Source organism: Oncorhynchus clarkii, chromosome 16, assembly GCF_045791955.1.
Source record: "Oncorhynchus clarkii lewisi isolate Uvic-CL-2024 chromosome 16, UVic_Ocla_1.0, whole genome shotgun sequence".
Taxonomy (NCBI): Eukaryota; Metazoa; Chordata; class Actinopteri; order Salmoniformes; family Salmonidae; genus Oncorhynchus; species Oncorhynchus clarkii.
This window is the reverse complement of record NC_092162.1, coordinates 51,853,123-51,877,756: the sequence shown is the minus strand read 5'-3', so window position 1 is coordinate 51,877,756 and position 24,634 is coordinate 51,853,123. Positions and strand designations below refer to the sequence as shown.

The following is a 24,634-nucleotide window of genomic DNA, read 5'->3' as shown; positions in this document are numbered from 1 at the left end:
ATAGAAAAGCACAATATGTACTGCATTTTTTTTGACCATGCTGCCAGATGCTCCTCAACAAAAACAATAACAACGATTGTGGGGCGGCCACTTCATCAGAACCATCATCAGGACCAAATGTCAAGCTATTAATAGTTGCTTAAATAAAATCATATTTTTTTAATGGTGAAGTACTATGAAATACAATGGTATTGTAAAATAATAATTAAATAATGTGTCTGAATGGCTCGATCAGAACTAGGGCTGTGGCGGTCATGAAATTTTGTCAGCCAATGATTGTCAGGCAAATAACTGCCGGTCTCACTGTAATTGACCGTTAATTAACATAAAAACATTTAGCATCTCCTGGCTTCCATGCATAGCCTACAAACCACCGTTGCAGACCTTTGGAACATCTACATTTTAAAACGTCTAATAAATCCATGTAATATAGCCTACACCATCACAATAAAGCCATTACTTATTTTAAACAGGTCTAAAGAAACATGTTATGAAGAAAATGTAGTCTATTTCAGAAGAACAGAATATCATACTCTGAGTTGTCCTTATATTAGGTCCTGATCTGGCTCTGCCAAATGGATATGGGCTACACTAGTTCATTTAGCAGTTCTATGGCATTATATTATATTATTTTATCCAATTCCGAGGTGCATATTGAAGATATTGGAAAAACATTTACTTTTCGTCAGCCAACAAGGTGAGTAGACCTAACGAACAGCAAAAGCACTAGCCTATGTCAATCTACTATGCCCAATTGTACAAAAGTTGACCTATTGTATTTTGGGAGAGAAATACATATTCCACCGTCCATAGTCAGATGCAATAGATCCCAAATGAATACAACCACTAGCATCAAAAGAACTGTTTTAAGCAACGTACCTGGTGCAACAGATGAGAACGTTTAGCTTAAAGTGTTGATAAACTATTAGGCTATTTCTTCATATTATAAGTGCAGCAACGCACACACGGCAGTAGGCTATATGCGCGTAAGTTCCAGTAGCAGGAAAACACCATTCTCAAAAGTGACCACAAATGTGATTATGCATATAGTGCTTTTATTATAAAGGTGCATTTTATGGTGAAATTATCTTCCCCAAACTTGAAACTCACTTGCTGTGTATGTATGCCAGTTAGGCTCTACAGCCGTTGTAAAGCAGATTAATGTGCTTAATTTTAAGAAGTTACTTGGCCACTTTAATTCTGATACATATTTTATCTAAATATTTTGGCTGCAGCATACCACTCTGCATCCCACTGCTGGCTTGCTTCTGAAGCTAAGAAGGGTTGGTCCCTGGATGGGAGACCAGATGCTGCTCAAAGTGGTGTTGGAGGGCCAGTAGGAGGCACCCTTTCCTCTGGTCTAAAAACAATATCCCAATTCCACAGGGCAGTGATTGGGGACATTGCCCTGTGTAGGGTGCTGTCTTTCGGATGGGACGTTAAACAGGTGTCCTGACTCTCTGTGGTCACTAAAGATCCCATGGCACTTATCGTAAGAGTAGGGGTGTTAACCCTGGTGTCCTGGATAAATTCCCAAGCTGTCCCTCATACCATCACGGTCACCTAATCATCCCCAGCTCCCCTGTAACTATTCCCCAGGCTGTTGCTGTAAATGACAGTATTTTTTTAAAAGGCTACGTGAGGTGTGTGACTATGATATGTAAAAAAAGCGCGCTGTTTTCCATTAAGCTGGGCATCATTCACAAGTGATAGGCTAATATTATCACACTATTCTAAATTTAATCTTGTTTTTACATATACTAAATAATATATGTGTGAAATTTGTTTTGATATATAATGGACCATTATCATGCACCTGCCTCGAAACAGGGGCAGCGGGAAAAATGACATGTCTATACACTTAAATAGCAAATGGAGGATGCTTTTCCTCCAGGTAGGCTATACTCGTGTTGTAAAGAGAAGCAATGTGCTTAATATTAGGAAAGTTGAGAAATAAATATAGTAGGCCTAGCCTATAGAAAGCTGATGGGATCCTCCTCTTTTTAATTTAATCTTTATACCCCTGATACCTCCTTTGTCCCACCCCCCACACATGCGGTGACCTCACCCATTACAACCAGCATGTCCAGAGATACAACCTCTCTCATCATCACCCAGTGCCTGGGCTTACCTCCGCTGTACCCGCACCCCACCATACCCCTGTTTGCGCATTATGCCCTGAATATATTCTACCATGCCCAGAAACCTGCTCCTCTTATTCTCTGTCCCCAACGCCCTAGGCGACCAGTTTTGATAGCCTTCAGCCGCACACTCATACTACTCCTTCTCTGTTCCGCGGGTGATGTGGAGGTAAACCCAGGCCCTGCATGTCCCCAGGCACCCTCATTTGTTGACTTCTGTGATCGAAAAAGCCTTGGTTTCATGCATGTCAACATCAGAAGCCTCCTCCCTAAGTTTGTCTTACTCACTGCTCTAGCACACTCTGCTAACCCTGATGTCCTTGCCGTGTCTGAATCCTGGCTCAGGAAGGCCACCAAAAATTCTGAGATTTCCATACCCAACTATAACATCTTCCGTCAAGATAGAACTGCCAAAGGGGGAGGAGTTGTAGTCTACTGCAGAGATAGCCTGCAAAGTAATGTCATACTTTCCAGGTCCATACCCAAACAGTTCGAACTACTAATTTTGAAAATTACTCTCTCCAGAAATAAGTCTCTCACTGTTGCCGCCTGCTACCGACCCCCCTCAGCTCCCAGCTGTGCCCTGGACACCATTTGTGAATTGATCGCCCCCCATCTAGCTTCAGAGTTTGTTCTGTTAGGTGACCTAAACTGGGATATGCTTAACACCCCGGCAGTCCTACAATCTAAGCTAGATGCCCTCAATCTCACTCAAATCATCAAGGAACCCACCAGGTACAACCCTAACTCTGTAAACAAGGGCACTCTCATAGACGTCATCCTGACCAACTGGCCCTCCAAATACACCTCCGCTGTCTTCAACCAAGATCTCAGCGATCACTGCCTCATTGCCTGTATCCGCTACGGAGCCGCAGTCAAACGACCACCCCTCATCACTGTCAAACGCTCCCTAAAACACTTCTGTGAGCAGGCCTTTCTAATCGACCTGGCCCGGGTATCCTGGAAGGACATTGACCTCATCCCGTCAGTTGAGGATGCCTGGTCTTTCTTTAAAAGTAACTTCCTCACCATTTTAGATAAGCATGCTCCGTTCAAAAAATGCAGAACTAAGAACAGATATAGCCCCTGGTTCACTCCAGACCTGACTGCCCTCGACCAGCACAAAAACATCCTGTGGCGGACTGCACTAACATCGAATAGTCCCCGCGATATGCAACTGTTCAGGGAAGTCAGGAACCAATACACACAGTCAGTCAGGAAAGCTAAAGCCAACTTCTTCAGGCAGAAGTTTGCATCCTGTAGCTCCAACTCCAAAAAGTTCTGGGACACTGTGAAGTCCATGGAGAACAAGAGCACCTCCTCCCAGCTGCCCACTGCACTGAGGCTAGGTAACACGGTCACCACCGATAAATCCATGATTATCGAAAACTTCAACAAGCATTTCTCAACGGCTGGCCATGCCTTCCGCCTGGCTACTCCAACCTCGGCCAACAGCTCCCCCCCCCCCCCCCCGCAGCTACTCGCCCAAGCCTCTCCAGGTTCTCCTTTACCCAAATCCAGATAGCAGATGTTCTGAAAGAGCTGCAAAACCTGGACCCGTACAAATCAGCTGGGCTTGACAATCTGGACCCTCTATTCCTGAAACTATCCGCCGCCATTGTCGCAACCCCTATTACCAGCCTGTTCAACCTCTCTTTCATATCGTCTGAGATCCCCAAGGATTGGAAAGCTGCCGCAGTCATCCCCCTCTTCAAAGGGGCCGACACCCTGGACCCAAACTGTTACAGACCTATATCCATCCTGCCCTGCCTATCTAAGGTCTTCGAAAGCCAAGTCAACAAACAGGTCACTGACCATCTCGAATCCCACCGTACCTTCTCCGCTGTGCAATCTGGTTTCCGAGCCGGTCACGGGTGTACCTCAGCCACGCTCAAGGTACTAAACGATATCATAACCGCCATCGATAAAAGACAGTACTGTGCAGCCGTCTTCATAGACCTTGCCAAGGCTTTCGACTCTGTCAATCACCGTATTCTTATCGGCAGACTCAGTAGCCTCGGTTTTTCGGATGACTGCCTTGCCTGGTTCACCAATTACTTTGCAGACAGAGTTCAGTGTGTCAAATCGGAGGGCATGCTGTCTGGTCCTCTGGCAGTCTCTATGGGGGTGCCACAGGGTTCAATTCTCGGGCCGACTCTTTTCTCTGTATATATCAATGATGTTTCTCATGCTGCGGGCGATTCCCTGATCCACCTCTACGCAGACGACACCATTCTATATACTTCCGGCCCGTCATTGGACACTGTGCTATCAAACCTCCAAACGAGCTTCAATGCCATACAGCACTCCTTCCGTGGCCTCCAACTGCTCTTAAACGCTAGTAAAACCAAATGCATGCTTTTCAACCGTTCGCTGCCTGCACCCGCACGCCTGACCAGCATCACCACCCTGGATGGTTCCGACCTTGAATATGTGGACATCTATAAGTACCTAGGTGTCTGGCTAGACTCTAAACTCTCCTTCCAGACCCATATCAAACATCTCCAATCGAAAATCAAATCAAGAGTCGGCTTTCTATTCCGCAACAAAGCCTCCTTCACTCATGCCGCCAAACTTACCCTAGTAAAACTGACTATCCTCCCGATCCTCGACTTCGGCGATGTCATCTACAAAATTGCTTCCAACACTCTACTCAGCAAACTGGATGCAGTTTATCACAGTGCCATCCGTTTTGTCACTAAAGCACCGTATACCACCCACCACTGCGACTTGTATGCTCTAGTCGGCTGGCCCTCGCTACATATTCGTCGCCAGACCCACTGGCTCCAGGTCATCTACAAGTCCATGCTAGGTAAAGCTCCGCCTTATCTCAGTTCACTGGTTACGATGGCAACACCCATCCGTAGCACGCGCTCCAGCAGGTGTATCTCACTGATCATCCCTAAAGCCAACACCTCATTTGGCCGCCTTTCGTTCCAGTTCTCTGCTGCCTGTGACTGGAACGAATTGCAAAAATCGCTGAAGTTGGAGACTTTTATCTCCCTCACCAACTTCAAACATCTGCTATCTGAGCAGCTAACCGATCGCTGCAGCTGTACATAGTCTATTGGTAAATAGCCCACCCATTTTCACCTACCTCATCCCCATACTGTTTTTATTTATTTATTTTTCTGCTCTTTTGCACACCAATATCTCTACCTGTACATAACCATCTGATCATTTATCACTCCAGTGTTAATCTGCATAATTGTAATTATTCGCCTACCTTCTCATGCCTTTTGCACACAATGTATATATAGACTCCCCTTTTTTCTACTGTGTTATTGACTTGTTAATTGTTTACTCCATGTGTAACTCTGTGTTGTCTGTTCACACTGCTATGCCTTATCTTGGCCAGGTCGCAGTTGCAAATGAGAACTTGTTCTCAACTAGCCTACCTGGTTAAATAAAGGTGAAATAAAAAAAAATTAAAAAAAATAATAAAGGCCATCAGTCTGTATTCTCACACAATTACATTGCCTATAGAAATGTTGAGCAATGGGCTATCAAGTGTTTGATTAGATTTTCGATTACAGGGACAATAGAGAGCGGGGTACCAGGGAAGTTGGTAAGTTCGGTAGGCTACTAATGACCATCAGCAGCATCAGAGCGTGGAGAAGCCTAATTACCGTGACTAAACGGTCACGTAGAATTTGACTGCCGTCATGACACGTGACCGCCGGTGGGGCGGTAATACGGTCACCGTAACAGCCCTAATCAGAACCTTACTGCTTATCGGCGCACACACACACACAAAAAAAAGCAGTTTCATATACGGCTGTGAATAGAGCAGTCTTTAACATCAAGCTGATTGTACTTTTATGGCTCAGCAGTTTCACGCCCTGAGTAAAGAAATAAGTAGTGTTAACTGTCCATTCATATATCTATTCATCTGTGTTTGCCTTTATTATTTCAATATTCTCCCGGTCGCCTGAAATACCGGTCTCAAGTGGTGATTTTCCTGCTTCCTTTGTCACCTGTAATAAGAACCCATTTCTTTTTGCTGTTATTTGCTGTTATTGTTTTTTAGATCTCTTGGTCTTACTAGTGTACTGTGGTGTGAGTGAGTCTGTATGTGTGTGTCTGCGCACGCCTGTAAGTGTGTATGTGTATTGATGCATGTGTGCATTGTGTACAGTGTGTGTCCAGGTGTGTACACTAGCGGGTGAGTGATCCGTAAATGTGTGACCACGAGAACAGTGTCAAATCATATTAGACATAGAAACAGAGGCTTTGGCATTCCCACTGACGTAAGGTGTGGCGAGTAGGTGTTAAAACATGGTTCCCTTCAAAACATGAGAAAATAGAGCATCAATTCAGAGTAATGAAAGCTATTTACACGGGCTAAATAGTCAAACAGACAAATCACATACACTACAGTGCATAAAGTAAACCAAAGTATTGTATTATACTGCATAGTGTAAATAAAATATGACATTATCATTATGGAGGCAATACACCATCCATCCATAAAGAACCAGAGGAAGGTTCAATGAGTACGTTAGTGACTGACTCACAATGGTGGAAAAATTACTCAATTGTCATACTTGAATTAAAGTAAAGACACCTTAATAAAAAATAACTAAAGTAAAAGTCACCCAGTAAAATACTACTTGAGTAAAAGTCTAAAGGTATATGGTTATAAATATACTTAATATACTCAAAAGTAAATGCAATTGCTAAAATTATTTTTATTTATTTATTGTTATTGACAGATAGCCACCATGGGCACACTCAGACAGGTTTCTGGGCACGATAGAATCGATTCAAGATGTATAAATTCAACATGAGCAATTCAACATGAGCATTGTTAAGAGCTAGTAACATTAGCATTGTTAAGAGATTTACAAACAAATCATTTGTGTTTAGTGAGTCTGCCAGATCAGAGGCAGTAGGGATGACCAGGGATGTTCTCTTGATAAATGTGTGAATTGGACCATTTTACTGTCAAAATGAAACAAATATTTTGGGTGTCAGGGAAAATGTATGGAGTAAAAAGTACATTATTTTCTTTAGGAATGTAGTTAAGTAAAAGTAAAAATAGGCAAAAATATAAATAGTAAAGTAAAGTACAGATACCTCAAAAAACAACTTAAGTAGTACTTTAAAGTATTTTTTACTTAACTGCTTTACACCACTGCTGACTCATTGGAGTCCACAGCTGCCACAAAAATGCTGGTTACTGTGGTGAAACCTACAAAATACTATCACTCTCTTTACTGGGAAACTATGCAAAAATCTGTTTCTATTTGCGAGTCCCTTTGAAAGCTTGTTCATTTGATTTGATCTAACTTAATGTATTGTGATCAACCCTCCCATGTAACTATCAATATTCTGTTAAGTTTGAGCATCATTTATGATAATCACTCTATAAGTATTATCATTATTATGATGTTTTTGATGTTGTTACGACTGTCATTATCACTTCAATGGCTTTATGTGCTGTGGGTGTGAGTGCCCCTCCGCTCCCATCAATGTGGTTTTGGCAGCACCTATCTGAGCAGGTGTTAGTTGATGTGCGAGAGCACTGAGCACACTGTCATTTACTGACACTGTTACACAAGGACATCCCACTTCTCTGTGTGGCTATTCCCAGCCACGCTACATTAATTAGCCTATATGGTCAACGACGTCCATAAACTTTTGACTTTTGGTAGGTGAGGGTGTGTAATTATCGGGTGTACATCACTTCATAATGAATAGGTCAACCGCAAATAATGAATGCTTTGCAAATATTGAGTCCAGGGCATGTTACAGGGCGGATAAGAGAGAAAAAAAAAGTTTTTTCTCTCTCTCCTTTGTCTCATTCTGCTGCCCAACTTCTCTCATCGTGGCCCGGCAGAGAGAAAGGAGAGCCGGGAGGAAGTGATATCGCCACTGACAGGAAGTGTCTGTTCGAGGCAGATCCTTGGATAGGCAGTTGGAGCCGGAGGGACGACAGCTCCGCTCCTCGAGAAACCTTTGATCAATGAGTCTGTCGGCAATGACAACGGCACACCTGCACTCCATCAAAAGGGGTTGCCCCCAGTAACAACTGTGTGGACAGCCACCAATCAGCAGAGATTAGGTCTGGCTCTCTGTCCTATCAGGCTGTTCAGGAAATGTAGACACTGACAGGATATCTAGGCTGGAGATTCTACTGTATGTGAACTGGAAGTTAGAAAGATGAAATCGAACTAGGTTTTGAAATAGAATTGATATGGAGATATACGTGCAGGTAACCTACAAATAAATTAAGTGCTTAATTAGGTATATGCCTTATGGAAATAGATGTCACTTTACAAAATATCTATAGATTGAAAAAAATTTAAGTGTTGGATTACATTATGTGATGCTACAGTAAAAAATGAAACTGAAAACACCTAAATAATCATGTTCTCTAGACACTTTCTCTTTGCAAAATGAAATAATGAATGAGTCAACCTGATGTGGCATACCATTCTGGAGCAGTCAACATTTTACTTTGCCCTTATCAAAGTTTAACAAAACAGGACATGTAGCAAAGGTCAATTTTTAAACAGTGCCTGACTTTGGGTCCAGTAGCAGGTAGAGAAAAGCCAGTGCCATGCAATGTCGCTAACATTCGGAGGGGACATTCTCGTAATAGGGCGAGAAGCTGTTTGTGTTTCCCGACCGTATAGGCTAGAAATAGGCCCACTTGCAAGCACACACAACACACAGTCTGCATTAATAGGCTCTGTCAGAGACGAAGAAGAGGCACTCGTATCAGAGAAGCTGATTTCAGGAGTGGCAGGGGTACTGAAAGCAATATCCCGATAGGTCACCTCCACCATTATCACTCTGTCTCCTCTACATAGCCAGCCCTGTGAATCTTTGAACACTGTGGGTAAGTCAAAACATACAGATGCAGTCAAATATATTGGCAACCAAGAAATGTACAATGCAGTGCAATGGAGCAGAATGTTCTGATTTGTCTTTTCAAAACTAGTTGAATGGCTAGTTTAATCCTGTAGACTCCTGCAACTTATCACAGATAAATTACCAGTAAATGAGAATCCCTTGCCTCCAACCACAATCATTTAAAGTTTGAATAATTTAGTCCAGGCCATTTTGGTGAATGAAAAAACTAAAGTTCAGTTAAGATTTTCTTGTTGCTGTATAGTTGAAAATCAAACAAAATAAGCATGAGCACCAAAAAAGAAATAGAAGAAATAGTGAATTGTGCAAGGGTGACAATATATTGGTCACATCTGTATCAACGGTGTGTGTGAGAGAGGGGGAGGACAGAAAGACAGAGAGAGAAAAAGAGGGATGTGTGTAACTCAGTTTGAGGGAGTCTAATGCACCATGTTTGTAAGATTGGTGGTGAATTGAGAGGACAGTCTTTGCCCCTCATGCATTTACAGATCTCCTGACCCGTTAGTAAACACTTGGGCTTGGGAGACTGCCCTAACATAGTCCGACATTTTATTTTCAGAAAGACTTCCTTTTCAATTGCTTGCCTCAAATTACTATTTTACACCCAATAATCTGAGTGTGGCAGAGCATCCCATAGGAGCATCTGTCTGTTGGATGGAGAAAGAGAGGGGTAAACACTACAGGGTGTTGCCATGTTGCATGTACAGAAGCAGTCATGCACATCTCTCACATAAAGCGTAGTGTACTCTATGCAAATAAACCTACAAATGTTTTAAAAAATGTATACGGAATTTTATTGTAATTTACAATGTAAGAGTTGTAAGTCTGATGTTGAATGAGAGGAACCTAATTGAGCATTTGATTTACACTGGGGGCAGCAGGGGACTTCTCTCTCTGTCATTATGTTCAATGACCATTGAATTATCTGTAGAAGCCAAAACTCATAGGACAAGATCCACTGTTGCAGGAGATAACCCTGGTTTCCCCACAGGACAGTGTAAATGCCTACGGTGTATGTAGGGCTGGGCGAAATGGCCAAAATGTCATATCACAGTATTTTTCAAATGTTTGACTGTATTTTACGGTATTTGCTGTGCTATTGCCTTTAGGATGTGGGACTGAGGAGCTGGGGTAATGCAATCTCTATTCATGTATTTCCTCCAAACATATGGCATTTCTGGTCCGAACATTGCTTACTGTATGTAAACCTGGAAGTATCCAGTGATCTCCAAAAGTATTGGGACATTAACATTTTTTTTTTGTTATTTTGTCTCTGTACTCCATCCAGCACTTTGGATGAAATGATACAATGACTATGAGTTTAAAGTGCAGACTAGCAGCTTTAATTTGACAGTATTTTCATCCATATCGGGTGAATCGTTTAGAAATCACAGCACTTTTGTACACTGACCCCAAATTTTAGGGGACCAAACATATTGGGACAAATTCACTTCTATGTGTATTAAAATAGTCGAAAGTTTAGTATTTGTTCCTATATGCTAGCACGCATTTTGGATGCATTTGCTGTTTGTTTTGGTTGTGTTTCAGATTATTTTGTGCCCAATAGAAATGAATGAAAATCACCCTCAAATTAAAGATGACAGTCTGCACTTTAACCTCATAGTCATTGTATCATATCAAATCCAAAGTGCTGGCGTACAGAGCCAAAACAAAAACACAATGTTTCACTGTCCCAATACTTTTGGAGCTCACTGTAGGTTATTAATACATGAGTCGGCTATGGACTATATATAAAAGCTAAGTATTAGGTACAAAAGTAAGTATGATGGTGCCTGGTGATATGAAGTCTCTGTTTTCATTCAATTGTCATACGAGGCCTGCCATGTCAAATTACAATCACAAATAATGACTTCCTAAAGGACTAAACGAAATGTCACTGGGAATCACTGGGTGTAACAATATGACTAAAGTGCAGTGATACCACTGGCTACCCCTGGCTATTTAAGTGCTCCTCCCCCCAAAGATACAAACCATCACACCGTGAAACATAGCAGAATGGGTCGTCGAGGGCTTCATTAGCAGTGCTTGATATTTCTAATCAAATGACCAGGGACACATGAAAATGAGCCCTCCCATGCTCATAATTAGTAAATTATGGCCGCCATTAAAGCAGGGAATTATAGGGGATTATTGTGGGGGGAAATGAGTGAGACATACTGCTGCCGCATGGCAGCTGAGGATGTTAGCCATCTCCATCCATCAGCTCCCCCCATTTAGATTATGTCAATGGCAGCAGGGAGGGTGCTGCCAAAAGTCTCTCTTCATTCTTACTCCCCACTCGTTCAGTGGAATCATATCCGCCGGTACAGAGGAAAAAAAAGTGTAGTAACAATTGTCTGTTGTCTAGATGTGTCTAACGGTGTGTGTGTGTGAGACAGTGGTGCAGTGGAGAATAAACACATAAACACCGGTTACGCACCTTTTTATTTTGCCTGAGTGTTAACCCACTTTTATTGAAAGTGTAGGGAGTGTTACTTTACTCACCATGAACGGCGATCAGCGTTTACACACCTATTTTTTTTAACACTGCATCACTGGTGTGTGTGTGTGTGTGTGTGTGTGTGTGTGTGTGTGTGTGTGTGTGTGTGTGTGTGTGTGAGTAGGACATTTTCCTTGTCTCTCACTACACTAGGGGTAAGTGAAGAGACAGGGATAGTGCTTTCTTGGCATACAGTGAGATCTCTCTGAAAGTAAGGATGCAACCTGGACTCAGGTGTAGACGTAACATAGTAAATGTAAATCTGAGACACTCCAATAATAATAATGTCAGAATTTACCGACCCATCCACCCTAACCAACCACCCGACTTTCGTTTTTTGCCTTAAGTAACCTTATGTAACCAATTATATTATACTGAACAAAAATATAAACACAACACGTAAAGTGTTGGTCACATGTTTCATGAGCTGAACTGAAAGATCCTATACATTTTTCATAAGCACAAAAAGCTGATTTCTCTTTAATTTTTTGCACAAATTTGTTTACATTCCTGTTAGTGAGCATATCTCTTTTGCCAAGATAATCTATCCACCTGACAGGTGTGGCATATGAAGAAGCTGATTAAACAGCATGATCATTCCACAGGTGCAACTTGTGCTGGGGACAATAAAAGGCCACTCTAAAATGTGTATTTTTGTCACAAAACACAATGCCACAGATGTCTCAAATGTTGAGGGAGTGTGCAATTGGCATGCAGGAATGTTCACCAGAGCTTTTGCCAGAGAATTGAATGTTCATGTTCTACCATAAGCTACCTCCAACATCATTTTAGAGAATTTGGCAGTACGTCCAACCGGTCTCACAACCGCAGACCAAATATAACCACTCCAGCCCTCCACATCCGGCTTCTTCACCTGCGGCATCGTCTGAGACCAGCCACAAAGACAGCTGATGAAAATGAGGAGTATTTCTGTCTGTAATAAAGCCCTTTTGTGGGGAAAAACTCATTCTGATTGGCTGGCCCTGGCTCCCACTGTGGGAGTGGCCTATGCCCTCCCAGGCTCACCCATGGCTGCGCCCCTGCCCAGTCATGTGAAATCCATAGATTCAGCCTAATTTATTTATTTCAAAGGACTGATTTTTGCATGTTGAGTTTATATTTTTGTTCAGTATAATTTGAGTATGCAGGATTTACATTTACTATGTCACGTCCAGTCTATGAGACCAGGCTGGCTGGGACACAGATCTACGGTTTAAAGACACCTCTAATTACCATCAACACTCTACCCTTTACAGTACATTCTTGATCCATCTTTCCGGGCATTAATTTCATTCCCCTAGTGATACTTCTGTAGTTAGTAAACCAAAGTCCTTATGTCCATGACACTTTATGTCTCTATCCTCTGGTTTATCACTAGTCTCACAAGTAAACATAATGATTATTTCTATATGGGAGGAACTTGGAAAACATAAAAGTGAGACCACAATAATATCTCTCTCCTTCTCATTCTGCAACATGTGTAGACCCTAAGGCCAAACGCCCACATTAGCAGTAAACACATTATGTCAGCAGCTCTCACCTCGACACACGGTGCCATTCTCCACCGCCTCATGCCCAGCCTTGCACATGCAGCGCCCGATGGGCACCATCCACTCCCCGTCCCCGTTACAGTAGAGCTTGATGGGTACGTCCACCTCCTCCCCGTTGGGCACACACACGCCCCGTGCTGCCACCAGGGAGGTGCTCTCCGCCCCTGACAGGGTCTCGGGGAACACGGCACCGTTCAGGACCACGCGGGGGCACTTCCTGTAGAAGATGCGCACGGCGATGAGCGACATGCAGCCACCATAGTCCTGGAAGGCCAGATAGAAGCCTTGGCGTGACACAGGGCCGAAGCTTCGTACCTCTGTGTTGATTTTCATCACTCGGATGCCCAGATCCACCTGGGAGAAGCTCTCGTCGGCTGCGATGGTGTCAACCTTGATCCAGGGGTTTTCCATCCAGGCCGGGGACACCTTATTGGCCGTGTCTGAGTCCGTCTCGTAGTAGTAAAGGTTAAAGGTCTCCTTACAGGAGCCGGGGACGCTGGGGATGGAGCTGCAGTCCCGCACCGAGAACTTCATCTCCACGTGGATGCGCTGGGCCCCTCGCCGGCTGATGTACTTGGTGCGTACCCAGTTGTTCTGGTTGTTGTCAAAGACATTGCACACCTGGTAAGTGCGGATGGTGTTCATGTTCTCGTCGTATCCACTCACCTCCTCCCACTGCCAGGGACAGATAGAGCAAGAGGTCAGTTTAACATCCATGACCAGTGAAAACAAGTCATCAGTCAACATATTCATTTAACAGGACATTTTATTACTGGTCATTGTATTACTGTTCAAGGCAATAAAACCCCCAAAACCCATATTATGGTTATTATCACAATAAATGTGGTAACAATATGATATGACCATATGATTTGAAATATAATTGAAATACATAAATCATCCAATTGGACACTTTCGGACAAGTTTCTAAGTTACAAAATCCAATGTAATAAACTGTCAGATAACATTGTTATCAGATAAGATAGCTATATTTCTGCATTTTATTTTAGACCTTTGTCTATGTAACTTTTTCTGCATGTGAAAAATGAATAAATTAGAAGGGCAAATGAGCCAGACTTCACACCTCTTCAAAATTACTAACACAGTCCGTAGCAGTGGAGGCTGCTGAGGGGAGGACGGCTCTTAATAATGGCTCAGTGGAGGCTGCTGTGGGGAGGACGGTTCTTAATAATGGCTCAGTGGAGGCTGCTGTGGGGAGGACGGTTCTTAATAATGGCTCAGTGGAGGCTGCTGAGGGGAGGACGGTTCTTAATAATGGCTCAGTGGAGGCTGCTGAGGGGAGGACGGCTCTTAATAATAGCTCAGTGGAGGCTGCTGAGGGGAGGACGGCTCTTAATAATGGCTCAGTGGAGGCTGCTGAGGGGAGGACGGCTTTTAATAATGGCTCAGTTGAGGCTGCTGTGGGGAGGACGGTTCTTAATAATGGCTCAGTGGAGGCTGCTGTGGGGAGGACGGTTCTTAATAATGGCTCAGTGGAGGCTGCTGTGGGGAGGACGGTTCTTAATAATGGCTCAGTGGAGGCTGCTGTGGGGAGGACGGTTCTTAATAATGGCTCAGTGGAGGCTGCTGTGAGGAGGACGGTTCTTAATAATGGCTCAGTGGAGGCTGCTGAGGGGAGGACGGTTCTTAATTATGGCTCAGTGGAGGCTGCTGTGGGGAGGACGGCTCTTAATAATGGCTGGAATGGAGCGAATGTTACGGCATCAAACCATGTGTTTGATGTATCTGATACCATTCAACCTATTCTGTCCAGCCATTAGCACAAGCCCTCCTCCCCACTAACCTCCTGTGGACCGTAGATACCAAACATAAAATAGTACATTTTCATGTCAGACAATTGTCTTCCTGGGCTACATTGTTCGGAGGCTTGCACAAAGAGCTGACAGTCAGACTATTAAGCAATAAGACTCCCTTGAAGTATCACTTGGTTTGCGGCTTGACCTGCTTTCACATTGTTTATCTTCCTTACATCACACACACACACTTGATAAATGATTCATTTCAGTATGACAAGAAAATCTTCCTTGAACATAATAAATAAAACAACTTTGCAATTCCTCAAACTCCCACCTTTCCATTTTACAGTAAAGGCATCAGTAGGCAAATTTCCCCCAAATCACTTTGACTTAGAAGTTTATTTTGATTAACTGTAACGCCAACACCAGGAGGAGGTTGGAATTTATTGTCATGCATTTTGCCTTGAGGCAGCTCTACAGAGTGGTCGCTAGCTGGCACAGCCACAAAGTCATAAAATTGGATTTTAAACCTAACTCTAACCTTAACCACACTGCTGACCTTAATGCCAAACCCAAACCTTAAATTAAAACCAAAAAGCACATTTTTGTTTTCCTGTGCATTTTTACGATATAGCCAATTGTGATTTTGAAGCTGGCCCATCTAGCGGAAATCACAGTTCTGCCTCCAGGGCAAGATTCATGACAATAAATGTCAACCTGCATTTCACACAAGCTGTTTGGTGGTCTTTTCCTGCCTAAGACCTGATATACAGTATTACTGCCCCTAATTGTTTTCCCACAACAGTGCTGTATGAACATGGTGGTAAACAAATAGGGGAAGTATAAATTCATAATTTACTGTTGTTGTTGTTGTTCTACATTGGCCTTCTCATGTTGCTTCTACTGGAGACGATCCAAACATGGATCTGCAAAATTACTAAACGTTTTAAAAGCTAGTAAAATGTTCTACTCACCCCCAATGCTGGGTAGATAGTCCATCCCAGCTCTGCTGTTGCCGTCGTAGAGTCCATGAGTATTTCTACAGAGAAATCAAGAGGTACAAGTTCATGTACTATTAAAAAGCACAAGTGCAAAACAGGGTGCCCCATAGAGCAAGACACATGTTACATCTCATTGTGAAATACTGTGTGGAAAAATAGTAGTCTGTTTCTCTAGCCACAGATTCATCCATTCATCCTTCGATAGAGGGTTGTAACAGGGATACCTTCTATCCCCTCTGCTCTTCGCTTGATCTCTGGATTTTTTATTTGTATACCTCTGGAGTCTTTACTTGTAAATCTCTGGAGTCTTTACTTGTAAATCTCTGGGGTCTTTAGATGTACACTACCGTTCAAAAGTTTGGGGTCATTTTGACATTTCCTTGTTTTTGAAAGAAAAGGAACATTTTTGGCCATTAAAATAACATTGTAAATGACCATTGTAGCTGGAAACGGCTGATTTGTATTTTTTATGGAATATCTACAAAGGTGTACAGAGGCCCATTATCAGCAACCATCACTCCTGTGTTCCAATGGCACGTTGTGTTACCTAATCCAAGTTTATAATTTTAAAAGGCTAATTGATCATTAGAAAAACCTTTTGCAATTATGTGAGCAGAGCTAAAAACTGTTGTTCTGATTAAAGAAGCAATGTGGTCATCCTGTCTGGGTTGGCGCCCCCCTTTGGGTTGTGCCATGGCGGAGATCTTTGTGGGCTATACTCAGCCTTGTCTCAGGATGGTAAGTTGGTGGTTGAAGATATCCCTCTAGTGGTGTGGGGGCTGTGCTTTGGCAAAGTGGGTGGGGTTATATCCTTCCTGTTTGGCCCTGTCCGGGGGTGTCCTCGGATGGGGCCACAGTGTCTCCTGACCCCTCCTGTCTCAGCCTCCAGTATTTATGCTGCAGTAGTTTATGTGTCGGGGGGCTAGGGTCAGTTTGTTATATCTGGAGTACTTCTCCTGTCCTATTTGGTGTCCTGTGTGAATCTAAGTGTGCGTTCTCTAATTCTCTCCTTCTCTCTTTCTTTCTTTCTCTCGGAGGACCTGAGCCCTAGGACCATACCCCAGGACTACCTGACATGATGACTCCTTGCTGTCTCCAGTCCACCTGGCCGTGCTGCTGCTCCAGTTTCAACTGTTCTGCCTTATTATTATTCGACCATGCTGGTCATTTATGAACATTTGAACATCTTGGCCATGTTCTGTTATAATCTCCACCCGGCACAGCCAGAAGAGGACTGGCCGCCCCACATAGCCTGGATCCTCTCTAGGTTTCTTCCTAGGTTTTGGCCTTTCTAGGGAGTTTTTCCTAGCCACCGTGCTTCTACACCTGCATTGCTTGCTGTTTGGGGTTTTAGGCTGGGTTTCTGTACAGCACTTTGAGATATCAGCTGATGTACGAAGGGCTATATAAATACATTTGATTTGATTTTGACTTAAAACTGGCATTCTTTAGGCTAGTTGAGTATCTGGAGCATCAGCATTTGTGGGTTAGATTACAGCCTCAAAAGGGCCAGAAACAAATAACTTTCTTCTGAAACTCGTCAGTCTATTCTTGTTCTGAGAAATGAAGGCTATTCCATACGAGAAATTGTCAAGAAACTGAAGATCTTGTACAACACTGTGTACTACTCCCTTCTGTAGAACAGTGCAAACTGGCACTAACCAGAATAGAAAGAGGAGTGGGAGGCCCCGGTGCACAATTGAGCACAAGTACATTAGAGTGTCTACTTTGAGAAACAGACGCCTCACAAGTCCTCAACTGGCAGCTTCATGAAATAGTACCCGCAAAACACCAGTCTCAACGTCAACAGTGAAGAGGCGACTGTCGACAGTGCAACATATGTCTCCCTTCTCGATAGGGCATCCCCGTTCCCATGTGTCGCTCCATACATGTACACAACAGAAAAAGAGAAGCGTTGAAGGGACAACAACCACCTGGTGAACCGATCGTTTGTGTCCCCTCCCCTGGCCTTCCAGACCAGGGGAGAATGGTCTGAGACCAGGGTGAAGTGGGTACCCAACAGGTAATACTTGAGTGTCTAGCGCCCACTTTACCGCTAGGCAGTCTTTCTCGACAATAGAGTACTTCTTTCTCTGGGTATCAGCTTTTGGCTTTCGTACATGATGTGGTGCTCCTCCCCATTGTGTACCTGGGACAGGACGGCCCCTAGTCCCGTGTCATATGCGTCCATCTGGCGTTACGAGAATCGGATGGGAGCACAGCAGATCCTTTAGGCGCCTGAATGCCGCTTCGGTCTCGCCCGTCCACTTCACTGTTTACTGGTTAGATCTATAGCCTCAAAGTTGGGGATAAACCAGCTGTAGTATCCTGTAGTATCCTGCCATTCCCAGGAAGGACTTGACGTGACTTGAACGGGCCTGTCACGTACCGCATGGACCTTCCTCTCCTGACGTTCCTCCTGTCCAATCAAATACCCAAGGTACTCCACCTCCTCGAAGCCTAGCTTGCATTTTGTGGGGTTCGCTGTCAATCCGGCTTGCCTGAGCACACCCAGCACCGCCTGGAGGTGTGTCAGGTGCTCTTCCCAACCTTGGCTGTAGATATCATCCAAATAGGCCGCTGCGTACTGTTGGTGGGGTCGGAGGACTCGGTCCATCAGGCGCTGGAACGTGGGCGGGGGTCTGAGACCGAATGGGAGCACCCGGTACTGATATAAGCCCTCCGGTATTGAAAACGCCGTCTTCTCCCAGGAGGTCGAGGGTGCTGATGTACTGGGCCTTTCCTTTTTTCTTTTTTTTTTCTTTTTTTTTTACCCCTTTTTCTCCTCAATTTCGTGGTATCCAATTGTTGTAGTAGCAACTATCTTGTCTCATTGCTACAACTCCCGTACGGGCTCGGGAGAGACGAAGGTTGAATGTCATGCGTCCTCCGATACACAACCCAACCAGCCGTACTGCTTCTTAACACAGCGCGCATCCAACCCGGAAGCCAGCCGCACCAATGTGTCGGAGGCTACACCGTGCACCTGGCAACCTTGGCTAGCGCGCACTGCGCCCGGCCTGCCACAGGAGTCGCTGGTGCACGATGAGACAAGGAGATCCCTACCGACCAATCCCTCCCTAACCCGGACGACGCTAGGCCAATTGTGCGTCGCCCAAAGGACCTCCCGGTCGCGGCCGGTTAGGACAGAGCCTGGGCGCGAACCCAGGGTCTCTGATGGCACAGCTGGCGTTGCAGTACAGCGCCCTTAACCACTGCACCACCCGGGAGGCTACTGGGCCTTTCCTAATCGGTCGATGAGCTAGTCCACCCTTGGAATGGGGTAGGCATCGAACAAGCTGATGTTGTTCACACCCCGGAAGTCATTACAGAACCACAGGCTACCGTCCAACACAATGGAGCTGCACCATGTGCTGTGGGACTCTTCGATGTACCCCACCGGCAACTCCGGTTCAGCACCCACCATCATCTGGCAGCTCCCTTGTGGCGTCACGATGTTGGCTTGTACGGACAGATACCGCTTGGTGTCACCGTGGACACAGGAAACGGACATCTCCCTGCCACGTTCGGTCACCTGGGCCAGCAGACTCGTGGCTACGAGCGTAACTACACTCCCAGAGTCCAATAGAGCTTCACTCCTCCTTGTAGCTTCCTGATTTCCTCAACGAGGTGGACATTTTGTAGGCGCTGTTCCTCTAGCGTTTGTTCCTGACCTGCCGGTTGTGCTTGTTGGGCCCAGATGAACTGAGCTATCAATTTGCATGTGCCGATGCTGCGTAAACGACAACCCTGAACTGACCACATTATCAGCCCGCATTCTCCACCACTTGTGCCAGACCAGGGGGCTTGGTCAAGCTGTTTACACAGATCAGACACGGACAGAATTGTATTAGCTCGGTTTCAAGGGTGTATAATTAAATAACAAACAAAGAGAAAATAATAGGCTCCGGGATATCGTCTTCTGGGCTCCGGGGTCTTGTAAGTTGCTTTTCACTATACTCTTTCTCCTCTAGCTTTTGCTTTACTTCAATAAAAATGGCCTCCATCTACGCAATCAACAGTAGCCCAGGCCAAGGCTCTTTTCACTCGCACTCGCTCTCTTCAGCAGCAGGCGCATGTGACGTGAGCAGCTGGAACCAGTTTCAGCTGGACATAAGCTGTATGTTTTATTGTGTTGTAATTGGCTGACACAGATAACAAGCTCACGCAGTTTTCATTGACTCACACACATTAAATTAACAGAGGACGAGTCCAATCGGGTCCAGTCAGTACATTTATTTTAATTGCACATACCTGAAACTCATGGCAATTATATCAGACCCGACCTAGATCCGAGACAAAAGTCTAAATTTAGGATCCGGACCCGCTTGAGTCACAGGTCAGATCTCAGAATTTCGTGCCTGTTGGACCTGTGAAGACCTCTATTGTGCAGTCTCGCTAAGGGGGACACAGGGACATTCTGCTGCACCTCAACCGTACTTGCTACAGAAGGAAGGGTCATGGATGACTCTGCCCAGTGACATCTGCTCTCTCTTGCTCTCTCTCTTGTCCTCGTCCCCCCCTCTCTCTCACACACATACACACACAGCAACACCAAAACATACAAACAGCGCCACCAATCTATAACTATAACCAATCCATAATAATTGAACATCAGTATCCACACACACACACACACACACACACACACACACACACAGTAAAGCTCATAATCGCTCATCTTACTACCCCCACCAGAAGGGGGAGGGCAAGTAGGCCACAATTCGCCCACTGTAGACTGACTTTGCTTGTGTAGACTGACATATTTTCAATTATTCACAGGGTCTTATTAGTGCAGTGCTGCTGAGTGAAGAGATATATTTAAGCCTTATATGGTGGTAGGGAATACAGGGAGGGTGACAGGCTACAATATACTTATACAGTGGTAGAACATGAGTTGTTCTCTGACTATGCAGACTGAGCACTAGCAAAATTTAACTATATGGAAACTATACTTTGGGGGAAAGCGTTAGTTGTTTATCAAGTGTTTATCCTCATGATAACACACTGCCTGGTACCCCCAATCTGCTGTTGAGGACAACGACTTATGGAAAGCCATGAGCATCAATGGCCAGTCCACAAGGACACTGAAATACAGTCTGCCACCCTAGAGAATCGACACTCGAGTCGCCATACTAGGGCCAGGATTTCGCACTGGCAACCAAACCCAACCAGGAAAATCTCCTGCTTTTAACCATTAAAAAACAAACACCAGTCAGGTCACATGTTCAGGAGAAAAACAGCCCCAGATGATCTCTCTTTAGCACACCTCTGTCTGAAACTCTCGACTGATGGACAGAGAGGAGAGATGGGACACACTGTACAGTACATTATGATTTCCATTATTGGAGGAACCTCTGAGTCTGGTTCCTCTCCAGATGTATTTTGTCTTTGCCACTGTGCTGCTGCTTGGTCTTTGGGATCTAGGCTGGGTTATTGTTGATGTAACAATGATAAATAAATAGACTTTGATTGATTGACAGAATGCTTTGTTACACCATTGGTTGCTGAAAGGGCAAAGAACATGGCTGACCCTGAGTTCTTAGAGATGGATCACAACATCATGTAGTTACTCTACACTTCATCACGTCTAATGATCATTGACTTGAGATTCTTCTAACATCCTTCTAACAGTACATGTGAATCAATATGGACCTAGCTAACCACCTACTGTACTATTTGATTATAGTGAAAACACAGAGTGAAAGTACAAACAGATAGGCAAACCTACTGGCTGCCAAACAGAGCCAGCTCAGAGTGCTCGGTCATGACATTGAACAACAAGACAGGTGCATAAAATCGATCACACAACCATGCAATCTCCATAGACAAACATTGGCAGTAGAATGGCCCATACTGAAGAGCTCAGTGACTTTCAACGTGGTACCATCATAGGATGCCACCTTTCCAACAGGTCAGTTCGTCAAATTTCTGCCCTGCTAGAGTTGCCCGGTGAACTGTAAGTGCTGTTATTGTGAAGTGGAAACATCTAAGAGCAACAACGGCTCAGCCGCGAAGTGGTAGGCCACACAAGCTCACAGAATGGGACTGCCGAGTGCTGAAGCGTGTAGCTCGTAAAATTGTCTGTCCTCAACCGAGTTCCAAACTGCCTCTGAAAGGCCTCTGAAAGCAACGTCAGTACAAGAACTGTTCGTCGAGAGCTGCATGAAATGGGTTTCCATGGCCGAGCAGCTGCACACAAGCCTAAGATCACCACGCACAATGACAAGCATCGGCTGGAGTGATGTAAAGCTTGCCACCATTGGACTCTGGAGCAGTGGAAACGCGTTCTCTGAAGTGACGAATCACACTTCACCATCTGGCAATCCGACAGACTAATCTGGGTTTGGCGGATGCCAGGAGAACGCTCCCTGCCCGATAGTGCCAACTGTAAAGTTTGGTGGAGTTTGGTTCAGGCACCTTTGTTACAGTGAAGGAAAATCTTAACGATACAGCATACAATGACATTCTAAATGATTCTGTGCTTCCAACTTCATGGCAACAGTTTGGGGAAAGTCCTTCCCTGTTCCAGCATGACAATGCCCCCATATGCACAAAGCGAGGTGTATACAGAAATGGTTTGTCGAGATCGGCGTGGAAGAACTTGACTGGCCTGCACAGAGCACTGACCTCAACCCCATCGAACACCTTTGAGATGAATTGGAACGCGAGCCCGACCTCACTAATGCTCACTAAGCAATGTTGCAACATCTAGTGGAAAGCCTTCCCAGAAGAGTGGAGGCTGTTATAGCAGCAAAGGGGAACCAACTCATATTAACGCCCATGATTTTGGAATGAGATGTTCGACGAGCAGGTGTCAACATCCTTTTGGACATGTAGTGTATTTTTTATAACCAGAAATAACCAGAAAGTCTTTGTAATAGAGGTCGACCGATTATGATTTTTCAACTCCGATAGCGATACCGATTAGGACGAAAAAAGCCGATACCGATTAATCGGCCGATTTGAAAAAAATAATAATAATAATTATAATGACAAATACAACAATACTGAATTAACACTTATGTGAACTTAATATAAAAGATCAATAAAATCAATTTAGCCTCAAATAAATAATGAAACATGTTCAATTTGGTTTAAATAATGTGTTGGAGAAGAAAGTAATATGTGCCATGTAAAAATGTGTGCCATGTAAAATATGTGCCATGTAAAAACGCTAACATTTAAGTTCCTTGCTCAAAACATGAGAACATATGAAAGTTGGTGGTTCCTTTAAACATGAGGTAAAAGGTTTTAGGTTGTAGTTAATATAGTATTTATAGGACTATTTCTCTCTATGCCATTTGTATTTCATTTACCTTTGACTATTGGATGTTCTTATAGGCACTATAGTATTGCCAGTGTAACAGTATAGCTTCCGTCCCTCTCCTCGCCCCTACCTGGGCTCGAACCAGGAACACATCGACAACATCCACACTCGAAGCATCGTTACCCATCGCTCCACAAAAGCCGCGGCCCTTGCAGCGCAAGGGGAATAACTACTCCAAATCTAAAAGCGAGTGACGTTTGAAACAGTATTAGCGCACACCCAGCTAACTAGCTAGCCATTTCACATTGGTTACACCAGCCATTAGGCTGATAGGCTTGAAGTCATAAACAGCGCTGTGCTTGCGAAGAGCTGCTGGCAAAATGCACGAAAGTGCTGTTTGAATGAATGATTACGGGCCTGCTGCTGCTCAGTCAGACTGCTCTATAAAATTAGACTTAATTATAACATAATAACACACAGAAATACGAGCCTTTGGTCATTAATATGATCGAATCTGGAAACTATCATTTCGAAAACAAAATGTTTATTATTTCAGTGAAATATGGAACCGTTTGGTATTTTATCTAACAGGTGGCATCCCTAAGTCTAAATATTCTTGTTACATTGCACAACCTTCAATGTATGTCATAATTACATCAAATTCTGGCAAATTAGTTCGCAATGAGCCAGGCAGCCCAAACTGTTGCATATACCCTGACTCTACGTGCAATGAACGCAAGAGAAATGACCATTTCACCTGGTTAATATTGCCTGCTAAACTGGATTAGTAGTTATAACTAGTGATTATGATTGATTGATTGTTTTTTATAAGATAAGTTTACTGCTAGCTAGCAATTTACCTTGGCTTCTACTGCATTCGCGTAACAGGCAGGCTACTTGTGGAGTGCAATGGTTAGAGCTTTGGACTAGTTAACTGTAAGGTTGCAAGATTGGGCGGAAAGGATGGAGCTGACAAGGTGAAAATCTGTCGTTCTGCCCCTGAACAAGGCAGTTAACCCACAGTTCCTAGGCCGTCATTGAAAATAAGAATGTGTTCTTAACTGACTTGCCTAGTTAAATAAAGGTATAAAAAATACAAAATAAAAAATTAAATCGGAGATCGGCGCCCAAAAATACTGATTTCCGATTGTTGTGAAAATTTGAAATCGGCCCTAATTAATCGGCCATTCCGATTAATCGGTCGACCTCTACTTTGTAACCAGCATTAGCACAACAAATTCCACATTAGAATGTTATAACGTTAGCAATATATGCCACCAAACATTAAACTAGACCAATATGAACCAGGATCTAGTGTCCATTACTATATCTGTGTCAATTACATTACCACAAATAACCACAATGGTCAACGATTCCAGTTTCATGTTAGCCACCTGTGGTAGAGAGGCAGTGGAGTAACAACAAAAGACTTGAAACTTCCCACAATCAACTGATCAGAGAGGCTGAAGGACATCAAATAAAATGTAATTGTATTTGTCACATGCTTCGTAAACAACAGGTGTAGATCAACAGTGA

The 24,634-nt window shown here is 44.0% G+C and overlaps 1 protein-coding gene across 1 annotated transcript in view; it reads right to left on the bottom strand.

Moving 5' to 3' along the window:
* Nucleotides 1-24,634, bottom strand: part of LOC139368701 (ephrin type-B receptor 2-like) — a 53,003-nt gene that overhangs the window by 13,222 nt on the left and 15,147 nt on the right. Inside the window, exons 2-3 of the mRNA XM_071107961.1 lie at nt 15,802-15,866; nt 13,061-13,745 (exon numbers count right to left, since the gene is read on the bottom strand). Coding sequence (XP_070964062.1) covers nt 13,061-13,745; nt 15,802-15,866 — 750 coding nt within the window. The remainder of the gene's footprint in view (nt 1-13,060; nt 13,746-15,801; nt 15,867-24,634) is intronic.